General features: G+C 35.5%; 2 protein-coding genes and 1 long non-coding RNA gene across 10 annotated transcripts; 2 read left to right on the top strand and 1 right to left on the bottom strand.

Annotated features, from left to right (window-relative positions):
* The first annotated feature begins 88 nt into the window (after window positions 1-88).
* On the top strand, window positions 89-3,232 carry LOC138857777 (uncharacterized). 2 transcript variants are annotated; one of them, XR_011396953.1, is made up of 4 exons: window positions 89-627; window positions 774-898; window positions 2,452-2,790; window positions 2,894-3,232. It is a non-coding gene; the product is annotated as an uncharacterized lncRNA (long non-coding RNA). The 2 variants fall into 2 exon arrangements; XR_011396952.1 differs by lacking the exon at window positions 2,894-3,232 and having other exon boundaries at window positions 2,452-2,844.
* A 2,069-nt stretch (window positions 3,233-5,301) lies between these two features.
* On the bottom strand, window positions 5,302-7,608 carry LOC106620540 (zinc finger protein 706). Of its 4 annotated transcripts, none has more exons than XM_014239062.3 (3): window positions 7,391-7,608; window positions 6,143-6,298; window positions 5,302-6,078 (listed from the first exon to the last, which is right to left on the bottom strand). In XM_014239062.3, the coding sequence occupies exons 2-3, from the start codon at window positions 6,284-6,286 to the stop codon at window positions 5,989-5,991; spliced, it is 234 nt and encodes a 77-aa protein (XP_014094537.1). In that variant the 5' UTR covers window positions 6,287-6,298; window positions 7,391-7,608; the 3' UTR covers window positions 5,302-5,988. The 4 variants fall into 4 exon arrangements, with proteins under 4 accessions (XP_014094537.1, XP_014094539.1, XP_014094538.1 ...); XM_014239064.3 differs by lacking the exon at window positions 7,391-7,608 and adding an exon at window positions 7,033-7,241; XM_014239063.3 differs by lacking the exon at window positions 7,391-7,608 and adding an exon at window positions 6,598-6,960.
* A 756-nt stretch (window positions 7,609-8,364) lies between these two features.
* ssp2 (short spindle 2) lies at window positions 8,365-16,784 on the top strand. 4 transcript variants are annotated; one of them, XM_070111544.1, is made up of 8 exons: window positions 8,366-8,463; window positions 8,681-8,935; window positions 9,011-9,108; window positions 9,734-9,804; window positions 10,685-13,447; window positions 13,522-13,562; window positions 13,633-13,834; window positions 16,023-16,784. In XM_070111544.1, the coding sequence occupies exons 2-8, from the start codon at window positions 8,889-8,891 to the stop codon at window positions 16,266-16,268; spliced, it is 3,468 nt and encodes a 1,155-aa protein (XP_069967645.1). In that variant the 5' UTR covers window positions 8,366-8,463; window positions 8,681-8,888; the 3' UTR covers window positions 16,269-16,784. The 4 variants fall into 4 exon arrangements, with proteins under 4 accessions (XP_036216493.2, XP_069967645.1, XP_036216491.2 ...); XM_036360598.2 differs by having other exon boundaries at window positions 13,522-13,566; window positions 13,637-13,834; XM_070111545.1 differs by having other exon boundaries at window positions 8,385-8,463; window positions 8,701-8,935.
* Window positions 16,785-18,434: the final 1,650 nt, after the last annotated feature.

Below are 18,434 nucleotides of genomic sequence, written 5' to 3'. Positions count from 1 at the left end.
GCAAAAATTGGTGCAGTTGATTTATATCGTGGCCATATACTATTTTATATTCTCGCAATTCCCAAGGATCATAGTTAGGGAGATATTTTCAAGTGTTGGCAAAATATTATAAAACCTTACTAAATTCATTCGTTGTTTCGACGAATTGTGAAAGGAATACAATCGTCCGTGGTATTTGATTAATTTATACTAGGGTGGCCTGACAAGTACCACCCGATGTCGCCACTAACGTAAGAGAAATTTGCTATCGTGTAGCGTCCTTCAAAAATTAATTTAACGAGTTTCATAGTCGAAATACTGAATTTTACCCGGCTCAAATGTTCCTAAGAAGACGAAGAGTATTATATCGGCCCGAAAGCTGATATGGCCACCGTTGTATATGGGATTCACAAGGTGTGATCTACAGCGTTTGCTTATAGAAGAGAAAAATGAACACAGCTATCGACGATGCCGACTCGACTTCGAGTGGACAGTAATTACAGCGGCTTTTGACTATGAAAAAAGTGTTGATCGACCATATGCTACAAACTGCTATCCCATCCACCATATTCTCCAGATTTAGACCGTGTGACTTCTTTCCATACTTTTCATACCCGAAATAGCACTCGCCGTCTGCGGTCACGTGACGTAAATTATAATTATTTCTTAGATAATTTTAGAATAAATAAATAATAGATTTATTAATGTATTTTTGCTTAAAGAAGTATTTACAATCAATTTAAAAACATCACTTGCGCAGCTAAGTTAAATAATTTTTTATTGCCATTTCATAGTGTTTTAGAAAGAAGAATGTTCTCATCATTTACATTAGATATAAGTTTATGGCTATGTTGTTATAATGATTTAAGTGTAATGGCACAAGTTAAAGTGGATGAGGGAAATAGAATTTTAATGACGGGTGAGTATATATACTTTATTTATTCTGAAAAATGTATTCAATGTATACATCTCCAAGTATGAGATCTTAATTGTAACGGAAAGGTCCTGAGCCTTAAAGTCTCTTTTTTTACAAAAAGAAAAGCTCATAGTTTTGTAGTAAATTGCTCTACAAAAATTGTCACTTATAATTAAATACATATATATATATATATATGAGATGCATTGATATTCGACGATCATTATTTCGTAAACGATTAACTTAATCGATAACAAAAGAAGAAAAAATGTTAACTTCGATTGCACCGAAGCTATAACACCCTTTACAAAAATACAAAATGTTTCTTACAAAAACGTGATTCCGATCGTTCAGTTTGTATTACAGCTATAGTGGTCCGATATCGGCCGTTCCGACAAATAAATAGCTTCTTAGTGAGGAAAGGACAAGTGTCAAATTTCAGATCGATAGCTTAAAAACTGAGAGACTACTTCGTATATACAGACATACAAATAGACGGACGGAAAACTAATTGAAATAGATATGGAGTTATACATATATAAATGATCAGGATGACAAGATGAGTTCAATTCTGAGTGACTGTCTGTCCGTCCAAGCTATATCAAAAGTAAAAATTGATGAAACTTGCTACATATGTTTCTTGGCACCCAAGAGAGGTTGGTATTGCAGATAAGCCTAATCGGACCACTGCTACGCCCACAAAACGCCATTAAACATAAAAAAAGTTAAAACACAAAACTTCAATTTATTACAGGGGATCAAGGTAGCGAGGTACACCTGTGAGCCAATAATCATTTCAAAGTGAGCCTAGACCGGCTCCCTATATGGTTAAATCTACATATCTTCCAAACAGCTGACGCCAACTCTACCTAACTTGCTGAAAAGAATTCTTTCTAGCATTTCTTCATACATTGTGAAAATGGGTAATATTATTACAAAACAAGAAAAATCTCTTGTTTGAAATATCTGAAAATAGGGCAATACTTCCCCTAGTTTAATGCAAAGTTTTACCAATATCTGAAGGTATTTCTTCGGCTTTGCTTCTAGCAAGTTGGGAGAGTATAACATATTCGTTTACAACTAAACTTAGCCCTTCCTTACTTGTTTTTCATTGAGTTATAAAATTCATAAGAAAAACAAATATATTCCTTAATCAAAACATTAACCGTGAATATATTTTAAACGGTTAGCTTAACGAAAAACTCGTAGGAGAGCTTTTTGTAGAGCACTCAATTTCCTACAAAGCCTATGAAACGAAATATTTTTTCAAGTTATAGTTGAAAGCGAGATTTGCATTTTTCTACCTGAAAATAAGAAAAAAATAATAAACTGTAAGGCGAAGGATCTTCCCGTTACAATTACGAATTCATACTTGGAGAGACTTTCTTAGAGGTGTCTAAGAAGTTGTTTTTTAGAGTACAAAGCGAAAAAACTATGGGATTTTTTTTACTCACCCTTAGACTGGGCGCCAAAAACCAAATTGAACCTTTTTTGACTTTTCCTTTCGTTAGATACTGTGAAAATATCGTGAATATATTTATTGTTTATTCTTATAGAGAAATTAACGATTTGCAAAAGAGATCCGAAATGATATTTTGCTTAGCCGATTCGCTCAAAAGTTATTCGAGGTCAAAGTCCAACATTACATCGTATTTATGATCATATTTAGTATCATATCGTGTTGGGCGTTGGAGCTGGAGGACACCTTGAATTTAAGGATATGCAAAACAAGCCATGGCGAAATACACTTAATTCCGCATTTACTTTATTTCATCGAAGTTTCCAGGGTTGTTGCAAAAAAGCGACATTTAAACCAAAATGCCTTGATAAGAAGAAAGAGTGAATATGCAGCGGGGAGTGGGGCCCGCAGGCGACTATGCCTGTGAAATACCTACGTACGAGTGTATGCAATATAATATGATAGCAAAAATATATCTGTTGGATGAACCCCAATTTTTAAAGCTAATGTGTTTTACCAATTCGTAATTTTTCTCATAGAAGCGTTGAACAGTATAGATGAAAAGTGCTTTTGTATTTGAAGTCAAGTTCGGAGTTTCGGTTTATAGTCAGAAGGAGAGTAAAAAAGGACGAATATTGCGGATTTGCGTATACTGGGGTTAAGGGAAGATTTCAACTGATTTGACATTACTCAACTATATTCGACAACATGTTTCCATGAAATTTTGTGAAGATAATTCCCACACTAACCGAAGCAAAAAGCTGAGATAATTCGTAAAGCAATTTCACACATTTTCTGCATTAAACTACAAGTATAGTATATCCAATGTTATACATTTACATAATTTGCCCTTAGATATTGACCAATAAATATGGTATAAAGCCAAGCGGAAGTTTCAATATGAGGGGGTATTACGACATATCATTACCAAAATTAGATGCTCTCTGAGTTTAAATAAAGTTTCTACGAAAACATCCCAGTAGAGGCTGCCTGAAGAGGAGTGCATTGTGTTCCTTAAGGGGGTATTTTAGTCTAGAAATTTTAAAATATCTAACATTTTCTTATGGTACATCTTTTAACAGTATAGATATTCAAAAATATCTTTCTAAAAGAACGATTGGCCAGAAGCTGCCGGCTAGCAACTTGCAGCTTTTGTTGTAGCGCCTAAAATCTAATTGGAATTTTAATGTTATGGACTGTGTTATTAAGATCCAGTCTGTACTTGTTGTTGTTGATGTAACAATTATTTAGACCCTGTTAGGGGTAACAGGGTAACAGTAGGCCTAGGAAACGAGCTGTTTTGACGGGTCCGTACCATAGGGAGAAGGGGGTTAAGTGAGTATGTTTCATTGCTCATCTAAAGAGGTGCTTAGTGTCGTGCGGGAACTCGTTGCATGCAGGGGGTCCAGTCTGCATAAGTAGGAATTTAACCGTGCTCTTATTCTGCGATGGGTGGTGTTTGGACTCCAAGTACGCCATTTATTGGAAGGGAGTCAATGAAGGTGTTTATAGCCGTTCCCACGACAGTCGGGTCTACGTAACCGGAACGGACCCGGATTTATTCCGGCCAAGGACTGTCAACTCGGCAGAATTCTGTCGCTACAACAACAACAACAAGGTGTTTATAGCTCCACTGTAAATGGCGTTCAGTGCTTGTAAGAAGTTGGTCGCGTCCGAAACTTGGTCGGTATATGGTGCTAGCTCATCGACATATTGAAGGAATGTTCTCCTGATGTTACCGCGAAGCGTATCCACCTCAAGTAGTTGACTACAGCGATGATTTCAGCAAAAACATCCGAGCAGAAACTGCTTGGAGAGAAGTGTGTTATATTCCTTTACAGGAAGCATTAAGGCCTCACTGTGTAGATGTTCGATTGGAGACAACAGGAAGCATCCCATTATAGTCCGGAGTGCGATATTCTGGCAGGTTTGAATTTTCTCCATCTGTGTCTTGTCAACAACGTCTCTTTGTCTTTGCCCCAAGTGCTGCTGGCTAGCGATTTCAGGATCTTGTTGCGGCTCGATAATTTTGCGACAATCACGGTTGTGTACGGAGAGAAGTAGTGCAGACTATCAAGTGTGGCACCTAAAATTTTAAGATTATTTATCGTCGGTTCCAACAACACTCGGTTCTATGATACCGGAGTTGACCCTCTAACCCTGTTTGGATCGGTAAGTAATCCAGTCTGTACTCTTCCCCATTGGTGGGGAGGAATGTCGGGGTCTATTCTGGATAAGTAGGAGTTTAACCTGCTATAATATCCAGAACGAAGTTGCGCGAGGGTTATGAACCGCATCGAATTATCTGTTCAAATACAATATGAATTAACTAATTATTTGACCCCTTGACATTCTGCTTCATGCGAAAGAAGCCCAGGCTTCGCATGCGGGATATGTTTAAGGAAATGTTTCACTATTCAAACAACATTTTTTACACACTAAGCAGTATATTAAGCTTGTTATGAAGTTTATAACACCCAGAAAGATACGACGACGACCCTATAAATGAGCAGCATGATGAGCTGATTGGATTTAGCCAATTCCGTCTGTATATATGCTCTGTCTCTCGGTTTTGAAATAAATGATCTCACCGTTCTATTCTCCCCAATAGCTGTTCATTTATCAGAATTACCATACAAACTGAACGATCAAAATCCAGTTTTTATATATAAAACTTTTCAATTTGAAGATATCTGCATGAAATTCGGCTGGAATTATTCTCCAAATCAACGGTACAATTTCTGAAGAAATTTTCAAGTCGGTACACTAGAGCATATAAGCAGCTGCCATACAAACTGTGCGCTTAAACTCTTTTATGGAAGTCTGGTGCAACCGAATTTATCCTTGCTTTTATTTTATTTTAATCATCCAATTATGTTTTTTATTATATGAGACTGGCCATAGCATTTAGCGCAACACAACAATTTCAAAAATAGCATTTCGAAAATTTTCTATTTAAATAATATTTATTGAATTCCCTCATAAATCAATTACAACATAATTTTTCTACGTTAAAATACAAAGGCAAATTTACACAGGAGAAAACTATGAGCCAATGCGGGGAGCAATTGCTATATATCAATACGCAATTTATATAGTACAAAAATGTGTGTGTATGTATGCATGCTTATGTGATACAATACTAAATATATATTATTTTGTCCTCTAATCCTTTAATATTATTTTAACTAATGGGATAATATGTTCATTTATAACTTCACTTATTTACTCATTTGCAAATATTAATCTTAGATGTATATATCTTTAATTTGGGTTATCCACATTTGAAATTAACCGAAACGAAGCAGTACGGCAATAGCAAATAACTTCATTGTGGTTGGTATACAGATCGTTACAAAATTTACACATCATAATTTATACGTCTGGGTCACATTTTTATTAATTATTTAATATAAGAAATTATATTTTGAGTGTTTTTTTACAACACTACTAAACAAATACAAAAAAAATTAGCTATGTTATCGCAAAAGCAGATCATCTAATTGCTTCAGCAATAATACACACGTTCGTCAATTATGGGTAACTGCTGGCTTCGTTTCCTCAATATTTATTCAAAAATGTTTCAATATCGATTATATTAACTGCAGCCTGAATGATTACAATATAACTAATTTTACACATCTTTTAATTCTGGTGGCATTTCATTTTTGGGGTGTTTATTCTCAAAATGTTGTTTGTACGTTTTTGGATCGGGCATTTGAGACTGTAATTATATTTGATCAATAAGTACTATTTATATATGTATAATCAACAATAATTTACCGTACCTTGCAAACCGCGCATACATGAACGAGCGCCTTTTGTGCTGCCTTCTTCTGATCGTTGGCACTATGACCTTGTTGTTTTTTCATTTTTGCTTGCTTTTCTTGAGACTTAGCTTGAGACTGAAGCTTTTGATGTCCACGAGCCATATTGTTTAACAACTGCAAAAAGGTGTGTTTAAAACATTAAGTTGTTAAATAATATTTTTATGGTATATACATATCTATACATATATATATATATAGATAAATTTTCAGAAAGTGCGCTTTTTTTGCGATTAAATTTTTGTGTATTTTAATTATACGTAGTAGAACTGTTTCAAAAGAAAATTTACAAAATATATTTGCCAACTCTCTTTTCAATGTGAACAATTTTGTAAAGGTGGTCCGCTTAACAATGGCTTTGGGAAAACGGAAGCGGTTTTTTTCCAGATCACAAAGTTAAATTTTACACAACTTACATTTCGGTATGTTGTAAATGCCGTTAATGCAAATGCGAAGAAAACAAATTGTGAGGCAACAGGTTTTTGTAAACTTTCTCTACTTCATGTGCATCTGCGTTTTAATGTAATGAAAACATACAGATGCATATTTTTATATGCATATTTGCAATTCAGTCATTTAGACGTGGCATCACAGCGCGATGATACGTAGAAAATCACATGTAACATCATCACAAAAACAAAGAAATTTTCGTTAATCATAAACTGAGTAAATTTTTCCATTGCACTGATCAGAACATAAAGTTAATTCGAAGCACATATTTTTAATCAATATGTCATCGCTCTTTTTTAAGCCGGTCTAAATGTTTGTTTTCCTTAGTTTTAGCGAACTTCATTTGGTATTATATGCGGCAGGTAAATAGCGATTAATTTACCTCAACATATTTTACATACTTATATGAAACACGCGCAACAGCCACGTTCTAGACAGCTGTGATAGTCACATTTGGTTCAATTTTCCGTCGTCAAGAACATTTGCACCTTTTAAGTATGTACATTACTTTCCCGCAATGGAAAAAATATATAGTTTAACACTAATGCAACTTTGTGAGTTACATTTTACTTTCGTTTTAGCTCAAGCATTTCAGCAGTAAAAAACTTAGTTTAAACGTGTAATTCCTTTAAAAGAAACAAAAAAAAAAGCATTTACTACTTCTCGAACAATTTTATTATTGCAACCAAAGCAGCGACTCGAACTTTAGCGCAGCTGCTTATACACGCAGTAATCCCGTACATTATGATGACAACTTACTTAATTTGTACAACGTGGTTGATCTTTTATGAAAATTATTATTAAAATGCGTTAAATTCTTTTCAAAAACAATGTACTGAAGACATAAAGTACTCAATAAATTCACAAATACTTTGATTTCTGTTTATTATATCCGAAATTACAGACTGTTAAATTTTTGTAATCAACTTCTCCCGTAATGCTTTTGAGTTCACTTTCAATTAATAAAAGGTGAATATGTGGATTTTGGAACATTTCGTAGTTGTCAAAGCGTCTCCGAAAACAAAGAAAAGAAGCAATAGAAAAACTGACATACAAAAAGTGAAACAGTAAATAAATAAAATACTGCCTTATCAATTATTTGCGTGTTCGATTTTAAACAAGAGTAAAAGGAATGGCACTATTATTTATTTGTGGAATGAAACAAAGTAAATGCAACAGAGGTGTTCTCGCGCCACAAATGTATTAAGATATAAATATCGCATATGCGAGTAAAAAGACTTACCAAGATATATATTAATTTCTAGGACTATCAAATCATACCGTATATTTAAATTACAAGCAAGTTTTTAATAGGATAGCATAATACACAATGACTGCTAGACTACAACTCAAGCTATGATATATTAGAAGTTTGATAGTTAATTTTATCTCTTAAGCTTTTATAGTGTTTTTTTTTATATCAGCTATCCTATAATGTAATCATATATGACTTAATTTTATCAAACATCTACAAAACATTTTGTTAGCATTAACAGTAAGCCTTAATACTTCAAATTCTGACCTGAAGGCGTATTGGTAGTTATAACCACAACTTTGTTTATCATCCTTAATGTTGTTGCCCTAATGAAATTAAAATGGCTTCAAATTTGTTAGATATGTGTTTTTATAATACTTTTGCATTTATAATTAAGACTTTTCAGTAAAAAGTAATTTCATTTCGTTACGATAAAATGTAGTATTGCAATCGATAAGTTTGTGGACACGAAATTGATAGTTTAATCACACCACTAGTCAGTTCTTTGTCATCGCCCAACGAGCAGCTGGAAAAAATTTGGGGAGAGCTGCATATTTTCAGTTGATTAAATAAAAAGGTGAATAATTGGTTTGAAATAAAATAAATCGCTGCTTTTAATAGGCAAAAGTGCAAATGGAAATGAAAATTGCATAATATTTGCTTGAATGGTGTAGACATTCAGTGAACAAACGTTTTGAAAATGAAAGAATAACCAGATTTTTTTCTTACCTATTTGTAGTTGACATTACGAAGAATTGAAAAAGGGAATAATAACCAGTCTTTTTTCGTCATAGCTTTCTATTTTTTCTTTTAGGATTGTGCTATTTTGTTCGAGTGTAGAAAATATACGTTAGGAAGTAAATAAACCGAATAAACATACGCGGCAGTAGCAAAAACCCTCTACTGAAAACTCTAACGGGTGGATGTGACGTTAAAGTGGCGATACAAAAGAAAAAAGAACTTAAACAACAACCTAAGCAGTGAAAAGCAAATATTGTAGCGATGGATATTTTGGACATCGATGAAGCGCTAAAAGATGATTCTTTTATGTACGTATACTCTAAAACTAGCTCTTAGGCAATTAACTTCATTTTTGTTTTCTCTTTATTGATTGGTGTGCACAGTTGCTTGGAAGATAAAACACACGATGACGTTTCGAATATTTTGCAACAATGGAAAAGCAACAATTGTCTTCTACCAGCACAGTATCAGCAAGAACAAGGTATGAAACTGTTAAAGCTTGATTTAAATAACAACGGCCCACTGCTTCCGTGTGGCATTTGTGTATATGTAATAATGCGTAAAGATAATAATGTTTGCAGATACATATGTTTTGCAGATTGTGCGTGCATAACAAATACGCCGACAGTGAAATAATTATTACCAACACTTTTAAAATTGAAAACAATGACTCATACGTAATTTCTTCAAACATATAATACTTTTTTGTTTGTTGTATTAATTTTCTACTTGGCCTTGAAGCCCACGATATTTCACACTTCACTCAATTACATATAACCATAAAATAGTTTCTTTTATATTTCTTACATTATTTCGAACCGGCGTTCAATTAATGCATATATACAAACACCTACATACGCATGTAGCCACAATATTTATCAAAGTAGTGTACCGTCGTTTTCCCTTTTACAGAAGTTGTATTTCTGCATTTATGGTAGGCCTTAGATTGCCAATTACTAAGTAATATGTTTGCATTTTGTTTGTATTTTTTTCTGCATACGCTTGGTGCTGGTACTTGTCCTCAATGCCACATATATTTGTCACACATACGCTAACCGCGTGGATCTACGTATTTTATTTGAAAACTGGTGATAAACATTTATCAGCCTACAAACTCAATTCAAGAACTTTTACTCGTCCACGCAGGAAGTCAACGCAAAATTTAGAGCAACATTTCGTAAGTATATCTTATACATATCATGTAATTTTACCGCTGAACAGGGTATATTAAGTTTTCCACGAAATTTGTAACACCCAAAAGGAACGTCGGAGACCCTATACAAGTATATAGATATATAAATGATCAGCGTGAAGGGTCGACTGGGCAACATTCATCTGTCTGTATACACGCGATCTAGTCTTAGTTTTTGAAATATCGATATAAAATTTTGCACACGCCCCTTTCTCCTAAAAAAGCTGATCACTTGTCGTAACTGAACGATATCGAGCTCCTATAGCATATAGCTGTCATACAAGTTGAACGATCGATATCATGTACTTGTATGGATCACTTTTTTATTTGACGAGATATCCTCACGAAATTTGAGATTATTTTACAAGGCCGTTGCCTTCTCCTAAGAAAATAAATGGTTCAAATCGGTCCGCATATAGCATATAGTTAACAAACAAACTGACCGATCAAAATCAAGTTCTGGTATGAACATTTTTGTATTTGTGAATGTTATTATAGTCTTGGTGCAACCGAAGTTATCGTTTTTTCTTTTTCCCAATTTTATATCAGTTTTTATCGGTTCAGTATCAGTTTTGCATTTCGAAACGTTGAATTTTTGTGGAAGCGGCATGAATTATCTGTAGTTCACCCGTTCCCACGACAGTCGGGTCTACGTAACCGGAACGGACCCGGGTTTATTCCGGCCAAGGACTGTCAACTCGGCAGAATCCTGCCGCTACAACAACAACAACAACATCTGTAGTTCACATCTGTTATTTTCTAAACACAGTTATAAATCACTTTTTTTTAATTCAATACTTTTTTTTATACACTTGTTACTTAATATAATTTTTTTAATTTAATAATTTTTTATATCCTTTTTAAGGCTCACAGTTCCGGAAACCATGGCGTACAGACAGCGTTTCCCATACACCAAGAACAGCTGCAACAAAAGTTCACAATTGCAACGCCACAGCCTGCATTTAATTTGGAAATAGGCGGTCTTGTTACAACAATGCATAAGTCGTTTTTGCAAGACACCTCACCACCATCATCCATATGTTCCTCCATGGAGATGTCAATGGAACGCATGAATAACTCCTTAATCACATCTGCCGACTTCACTAACATAAATTTCTTACAATCAACACAAAGCCTTGATTTTAACGAACCGACACTTAATGGCAGCGAATTATTTAACTTAGCGAATAAGGCAACCAGTGATGGGTATACTTTAAGTGACATGATACGCGACCGCAAAGCATTAGAATCGTTAACACTGTCGGGCGATGGAACACTAATTAAAGATTCACATATTGGCCAGATCGATGATATATCGCTCGCTTTTAGTAAAACTGCGTCCGGTTCTAGTACAATGGATAATTCCACGGAGAGCATGCAAGAGGATCATCAGCAACAACAACGAAACGTTATAACAGCAGCACCAAATGCACACACAGTGGGCGTGTTTGGCAACAGTGCGGCCGCAAGCAAAAGCAACATTATGCATCGTACAATCTTGCTTAGCGATGAGGTAATCGGCGATACAACTTTTGAATTGGTTGAGAGTAGTCTATGTGAGAACAATATTAACGGTATTAATGGTAATGATAGCGCAGCACCAACCATGACAACAAATTCAGCAAATGAGACCTTCAAACGACCTTGGAACATGGATGAAACTGTCTGCATACCGAATAGAGCAAATGCAACATACGAATTCAAACAGTTAACACCAGATGCGCGTCTAGCATCATCGGAAACGCGTTGTGAGACACCGGAAAATATGGCGGAAACCATAGCTGCACGCAAGTTCTACGAATCAACACCGCATACTGCCGGACTGTACGCAGGCGCACAACCAAATACACCAACCACGTCGAAATTGTATGGGGATGAAGTGAATATATCGCCAATAGTGGCTGCAACGGAGCAAGTGAATGCCAATGCCACGCATGTCCTTAGTGGAACTTTCGGTGAAGAGCGTGATGTAAAAAAAGTGAATACGAAAACTTTTTCCGGCACACTACCGCGACTTGAGAGTATCGAGCAAATGCTAGATGATATTGAAAATCCGAATGAGACGTACGAGAAATCCGGTGCAAAAACACAAGTGCTACAACAAAGCGCCGCCGACATACAAATGCAGAATGTGTTGGAATTGGCGCATGCCGAAGAGGAGCTTTTGGCTAGCAATAACGATCAGGAATTCGAAGATATGCTGGAGGAGTTCAGCAAAGTGGAAGTGAATGCGGAGCATGTGAAAATGAAGAAATCCTTAGAGACAATAAAAAGACGTTTTCAACGCGACCCCACATCTTCAACAAAAGCGCCCACTTTACAACAGGCACATAGCACTGACGATGCCACGCATAAGCCAACAGAAATGCAGGCGATCGACGAATGCGAGCAACGGCGCAATGGTAGCTATATCAAGGCTGATGTAACTGCTAGCGTAATTAGTGATTGTACAGCGCCATCTGGCGTATCGTCACCCTCATCCGCATCAATATCCGCTTCTTCTGCAGCATCTTCATTGGCTACCAGTGGTATTGGTAATAGCAGCGGCGCAGGTGAACGTTTGCTTAGTCGACGCAGTCGTCTATATGATAATATAAATCTCTCAACGATTTCCGCCGGTAGCAGCAATACGCAATCGCCATCACGCTCACTGGGTGCCTCGTTCACAGTGCATAAACGCGATGATAGTGCACAAGAGAATTGCGCGATAGCTGACGCAACAGCAAAGCAAGAGACTGATTATAAAAATGAGCAAGAAGAAAATAATTTTGGCAAGACTGAAGGCGCAATTGAAAATAGCAACAACATTGCGACTACGAACTACAACGGTGTGGGCACATATAAACTCTCCGAACGGCGGGAGCGTGATCGTGATCGTTTCAAAACAATCAAAATCGTGAAAGCACGCAACGTGAATGAGGATTTAGTAGCAGTGAATGTGCCTTGTATTGATGATGATGACGTCTCGTTAACTGCCGACGGTGGTACGACAGTCTTCAACAATAATAAATCGGAAATCGAAAACGAGCAAAAGCTGAAGTCGTGCATGGATAGCCAAAGCACCGTTACGCGTCCAACGACTGCTTCAAAAATAAATCCGAATTTCCTAACCTACAAAAAGCCGAAAGACAAACCAACAAATGTGGCTAATTTGCCGGAGATAGTTAGCGCACCGTTACCGAGTGCAGCAGCTAACGGCAGCAGTGAGGAACTTGAAAATCAGCCAATACCACCTAGTCGATTACGTTCACGTTCGCGTCCGCGTTATATATCGGGTTTGCAAAAGATGACCGTCGTGAAAGCAACATCGGCTGGCGACTTGGATCGTGCCACAGCGCTTGGCATACGACCGCCTACTGCTAGCGTCAGCCATGCAGCGTTAGATACGACGCAGCACATCAATGCTACGATTGTGGCCGAGCCTACTAAATATAGTCGCAACGCGCAACCTTTAAAAACTACAACAACAGCTGAGGTGAAAAGTCCCATGGGCACAAAATCGAAATCCTTCCACAATTTGTCAAGCAATTTTGGTTTTAATGGCGGCACTGGCTTACACGGGCCACGCGCCAACAGTTTGGGTTTGAAGAAACCCACCGTTTACGAAGGCGCTGGTGCTGCCAACGATGTAAGTATGATTAGTGTTATGTGTTGTAGTTTCGTTTTAATCATGCAAATATATATATATTTTCTTATTTTCAGCGCATCGCGAATGGTCTGTCGTCGAACTCCATACCTCCACAGCTGGTAATTGTTGCATAAATATTTTTTTTCCATATACAAGCTAATAGCTAACTTGAAAAATCTATATACACAGGCCGACGATGCTGTCTTCAAAGTTCCCAAATTGGTGTCCGGGCTACGTGCGCCTGGCGCCAAACGTGCCGGCTTAGTGCGTCCTTCCTCCGCTTACTACAGTCTCAACAGTCTGGCCGTTAAGGGTATGCCATCACTATCGCAACCGCCGTTAGTGAACGACACCGACTCGGATGGCGGCCGACATTCGCCCACCGATGTATGTTTTCATATACTACTACTTATTTGTTTTTATAGCCGAAAACGGTATATAAAGTTTTGACACGAAGTTTGTCTGTCTGTGGAAGCTTGAACTGGTCCCTAAGTTTTTGAGATATCGATCTGAAATTTTACACACGTTCTTTTCTGCTCAAGAAGCTGCTCATTTGTTGAAACCGCCGGTATGGGACCATTATAGAGTATAGCTGTCACACAAGCTGAACGTGCTAAATCAAGTCCTTATAAGGAAAACTTTTTTATTTTACACATTATCTTAACGAAACTCGGCATTGATTATTGTCCAAGACAACGCAGGCATATCTGAAAAAATTCTTCAGATTGCACCACTGCAGCATATAGCTGTCCTAGAAACTGACCGATCCAACTCAAGTCCTTTATGGAAAACTTTTTTATTTGACAAGATATCTTCACGAAATTTGGCGTAGAGTATTAAAAAAGGTATTGCTTTAATTTCCGAAGGTATTGCCATACAAACTGACCGATTAAACTCAAGTTCTTGCAAGTTTTTTATTTGACAAGATATCTTCACAAAATTTTGCACCGATTTTTGTCCAAGGCAACGCTACAATCTCGAATGATACTGTAAAGATCTAGAAGCTCTATGACAACCTGAACGATCAAAATCAAGATAAAGTTCCTTTTATACGCCCTTTTTATACTCCTTTTATGATATAAGCTTCGTTACAATCGAAATTTATATTTTTTTCTTGTTCTTATTTTTTTTTAATATTTTTAAAATTATTTTATTTTTATTTTTTGAATTAATTTTTTTTAAAACTTTTTTTTAAATATTTTTTAAATTATTTTATTTTTTTTTATTTTTATACTCTCGCAACCTGTTGCTACAGAGTATAATAGTTTTGTTCACCTAACGGTTGTTTGTATCACCTAAAACTAATCGAGTTAGATATAGGGTTATATATATATAAATGATCAGGATGAAGAGACGAGTTGAAATCCGGGTGACTGTCTGTCCGTCCGTCCGTCCGTCCGTGCAAGCTCTAACTTGAGTAAAAATTGAGATATCTTTATGAAACTTGGTAGACATGTTTCTTGGTACCGTGAGACGGTTGGTATTGCAGATGGGCGTAATCGGACCACTGCCACGCCCACAAAACGCCATTAATCAAAAACAAATAACTTGCCATAACTAAGCTCCGCAATAAGATACAAGACTGTTATTTGGTACACAGGATCACATTAGGGAGGGGCATCTGCAGTTAAAACTTTTTTTTTTAAGTGGGCGTGGTCCCGCCTCTAATAGGTTTAATGTGCATGTCTCCTAAACCGCTAATGCTATAATAACAAAATTCACTAGAAGCAAATGTTTTTAGCACTTCTATTGACGGTGTGAAAATAGTTGAAATCGGATGGCAACTCCGCCCACTCCCCTAAAAGCGCGATAAATCAAGCACTAAACACGCCAGAGACATTAAATTTCATCTTTGGGATGGTATGAGATGACTTTATAGGAACCGCTTTCAAAATTAGACAGTGGGCGTGGAACCACCCCCTTTTAGGTGAAAACCCATATCTTGAGATCTGCTCAACCGATTTCAACCAAATTCGGTGCGTAACGTTCTCTTCATGTCATAGTGCGAAAATGGGCGAAATCGGACTACAACCACGCTTACTTCCCATGTAACACCATTTTCAATTCCATCTGATTCTTTCACTTTCCTCTATGCAAATCAGGTAACAATGATTATATCGGGGTAAAACTTTGCGTGAATAATGCAATTAAAGTATGCCACCTTGCGGCCAAAAATTGTCTAATTCGAACCAAAACTGTTCAAACCCCTAAGTACTAAATATGTGGACCCCAGTGCCTATAGCTGACTTTTTACCGAAAATATCGGTCAACATAGAACAAGGCGGTAAGATCCACAAAGAAATCTTAAACGAATATACCATTTGACTTTGCGAGGGTATAAAATGTTCGGTTACATCCGAACTTAGCCCTTCCTTACTTGTTTAAATTATTTTATTTTTATTTTTTAAATTATTTTATTTTTATTTTTTAAATTATTTTTTTTTTTGTTTTTAATTATTTTATTATTTTATAAATTAATTTATATTTTTTTTATATATATTTTTTTTATATATTTTTTTATATATTTTTTTTATATATTTTTCTTAAATAAAAAATATATTTGCAAATCTTCCAGAGCATGTCTTCAGCTTCGTCACGTGGCAGCATACAAAATGGCGGTATAATTGTTGAAAAACCTTACAACGCTAATGCTACAACAACAAAATCAACTAGTATCACAACAAATGCAAACACCTTGAATCTAACTAAGTTCACCACTGGCTCAAAGGGCATACCGAAGCCGTCTGGTTTGCGGCCACCAACAACAAACATCAAGCGTAGCGGTTTACCGAAACCAGTAACAGGCCTGACACGACGATAAACCTTACATTACTACATAGCTACACACATTAAATCGACATATTATATGTATATGTACTAACTACTAAGCGACACATATATACATAACTAGCTATATACTATACATATATTTAAAAACGTGTAAATCAAACGAAAGTATGTAAAAATAGTTGGCAATCTTACCATGTAATTGTTAGAAAAAAAATGTAAAGCATAACTACGAGCATTGCTGTATGCTCTCTAAGTTGCCACAACGTATATTATTTTTATATAAATTTTTTTTTTTCTTATTACGACACCAAATCGATACTAGTACTTTATGTATTACTCAGAAGACAAAAAAAAAACGGAAACATAAAACACAAAAGCAATGAACAAAAAACTTGTACTGTATACATAATTATAAATTTCTGAGATACGTCAAATTCGAATATTAGCAATGCATATAATTAATTATTTTCTTAAGAGAAATTAACTATTTCAATTATATGTACATGCCGTTTATTAAATTTAGAGCAAATGCAAAACAAAGAAAAAACAACAACAACATATGTTTTACAAATCGCAAAAAACTGCAATTTAACTACAGTGAGAGAGAGTTGGAAAGAGAGTGAGTTAATTGTAAAAAAAAATGTTCGACATTTACAAGCTACTACATATGTGAAAAAAGTTATATCAGGGGAAGGAATAAGCAAGAAGTATGCCTTATTTTTGAAACTGTTATACGAATGGCTGTTGTAGGCCGTCGTCGTCGTCATCATGCACTCGTCATGAGCTTAATGATAAACTTTGAAGAAATGACTGCTGTTGTAAAAAAAAGTTGTGTCTTTAGTTTATAACATTTTGTTATTGTAATTTAGGCTTGATAGTGTTATGTGCAAACACACATGCATACATATACATATATGTAGTAGGTGCACGGGGAGAGGGGGTCTAAAAAACAGCGTAAAATGATAACAATAACTATTGCTCATGTTTCTTCGAAATGTACGAAGCAAAAGTAAGAGAGTTATATTAAAATAAACAGTAAAAGAAACTACGAATTTCATATTATAAAATATAATACAAAAAATTAGAATAAAAATCTATTAAGTCTTGAAGCCTGTGTTGCTTAACAGTAAAACAAAAAAAGAAAAAAAATGTGCTCATTATTTGTTAAAATTTTTTTTTTTTTTTATCTAATACCTTTTTTTTCTCTTTTCCTTCACGCATAACTAGATACATGCGTGCATACATACAAACATATACATATGTATATTGAATAAAAATATTTTTAAAATTATTATTGTGCCAATTTCTATTGCTACAACAACAAACAATGCAAATCAGCAAAAACGGTATTATTTAGCTTAACCATTTGATGGTAATATTTACAAAAACAAAAAATAAAAATTAAACGAAATTATTTACCCTCACTAGCTTATTAGTTGACATACATATATCACACGAGCTTTATGCTTATTATTATTACTATGTACCGTTAATTTTTTTTTTTTTTTTTTGCCATGGTGCCATGGTCATTGGGTTGTGCGCAAATTTATCAGTGACTGCATAACTACAACAAAAAACGTTACGTCAATTCGATAATTGAGCTCAACCGCTGTACACACAATCACACCAACACACACACTTGCATACATTACATAGTGTTTATATAGTATATTAATGTTTATTATACATATATATATTCGTAAAGAATATTTATACACACATAATGTGCTTTATTCAGAGCTTTTCAAAAGCATAATTTGCGTTCATGCCGCACAACATACACGCACATACCTATACATACATGCAATAAATTTATTTGTGTGTCAGTGCGTGTTGTTGTGGCGGTGTACCATATATGCAATGGTTCGTTTCTAACACTGGCTCTATAATGTTATATTTTGCTACAGTATTTTCTTTTCTTTAATTTTGCGACGAATTTAAAGCGTCACGCTTTTGAGCTTAACGGAAATAAACGTTCATATCAAATGTCAAATCAAAAGTGTTTAGTTGGAGAAGGCCAGCGAATGGCGAAAAGTAGACGTTGATTGTTAAGACAATACACACTTATGTACATAAATATGTGTATACACGAGAATATGTTGGCGAAAAGTAACGGAAAATTTAAATTTTAGAAATGTTTGTGAGATACATATGAGGGAGCAATTAAAATTAATATATTAAAAAACAAGTGCCGTAA

The sequence above is a fragment of the Bactrocera oleae genome, chromosome 6 (genome assembly GCF_042242935.1).
Source record: "Bactrocera oleae isolate idBacOlea1 chromosome 6, idBacOlea1, whole genome shotgun sequence".
Lineage (NCBI taxonomy): Eukaryota > Metazoa > Arthropoda > Insecta > Diptera > Tephritidae > Bactrocera > Bactrocera oleae.
Note: the sequence above shows the minus strand (reverse complement) of the source record. Positions and strands in the feature narration are given on the sequence as shown.

Excerpts from the sequence above, each read along its gene's own strand:
- LOC106620540 (XM_014239062.3), bottom strand. The coding sequence starts at position 6,286 with ATGGCTCGTGGACATCAAAAGCTTCAGTCTCAAGCTAAGTCTCAAGAA. Across the intron at positions 6,079-6,142 it reads ATGTATGCGCGGTTTGCAAG|TCTCAAATGCCCGATCCAAA; the intron begins GTACGGTAAATT and ends ATATAATTACAG.
- ssp2 (XM_070111544.1), top strand. The coding sequence starts at position 8,889 with ATGGATATTTTGGACATCGATGAAGCGCTAAAAGATGATTCTTTTAT. Across the intron at positions 13,563-13,632 it reads TCGAACTCCATACCTCCACA|ACAGGCCGACGATGCTGTCT; the intron begins GCTGGTAATTGT and ends AAATCTATATAC. Across the intron at positions 13,835-16,022 it reads GCCGACATTCGCCCACCGAT|AGCATGTCTTCAGCTTCGTC; the intron begins GTATGTTTTCAT and ends CAAATCTTCCAG.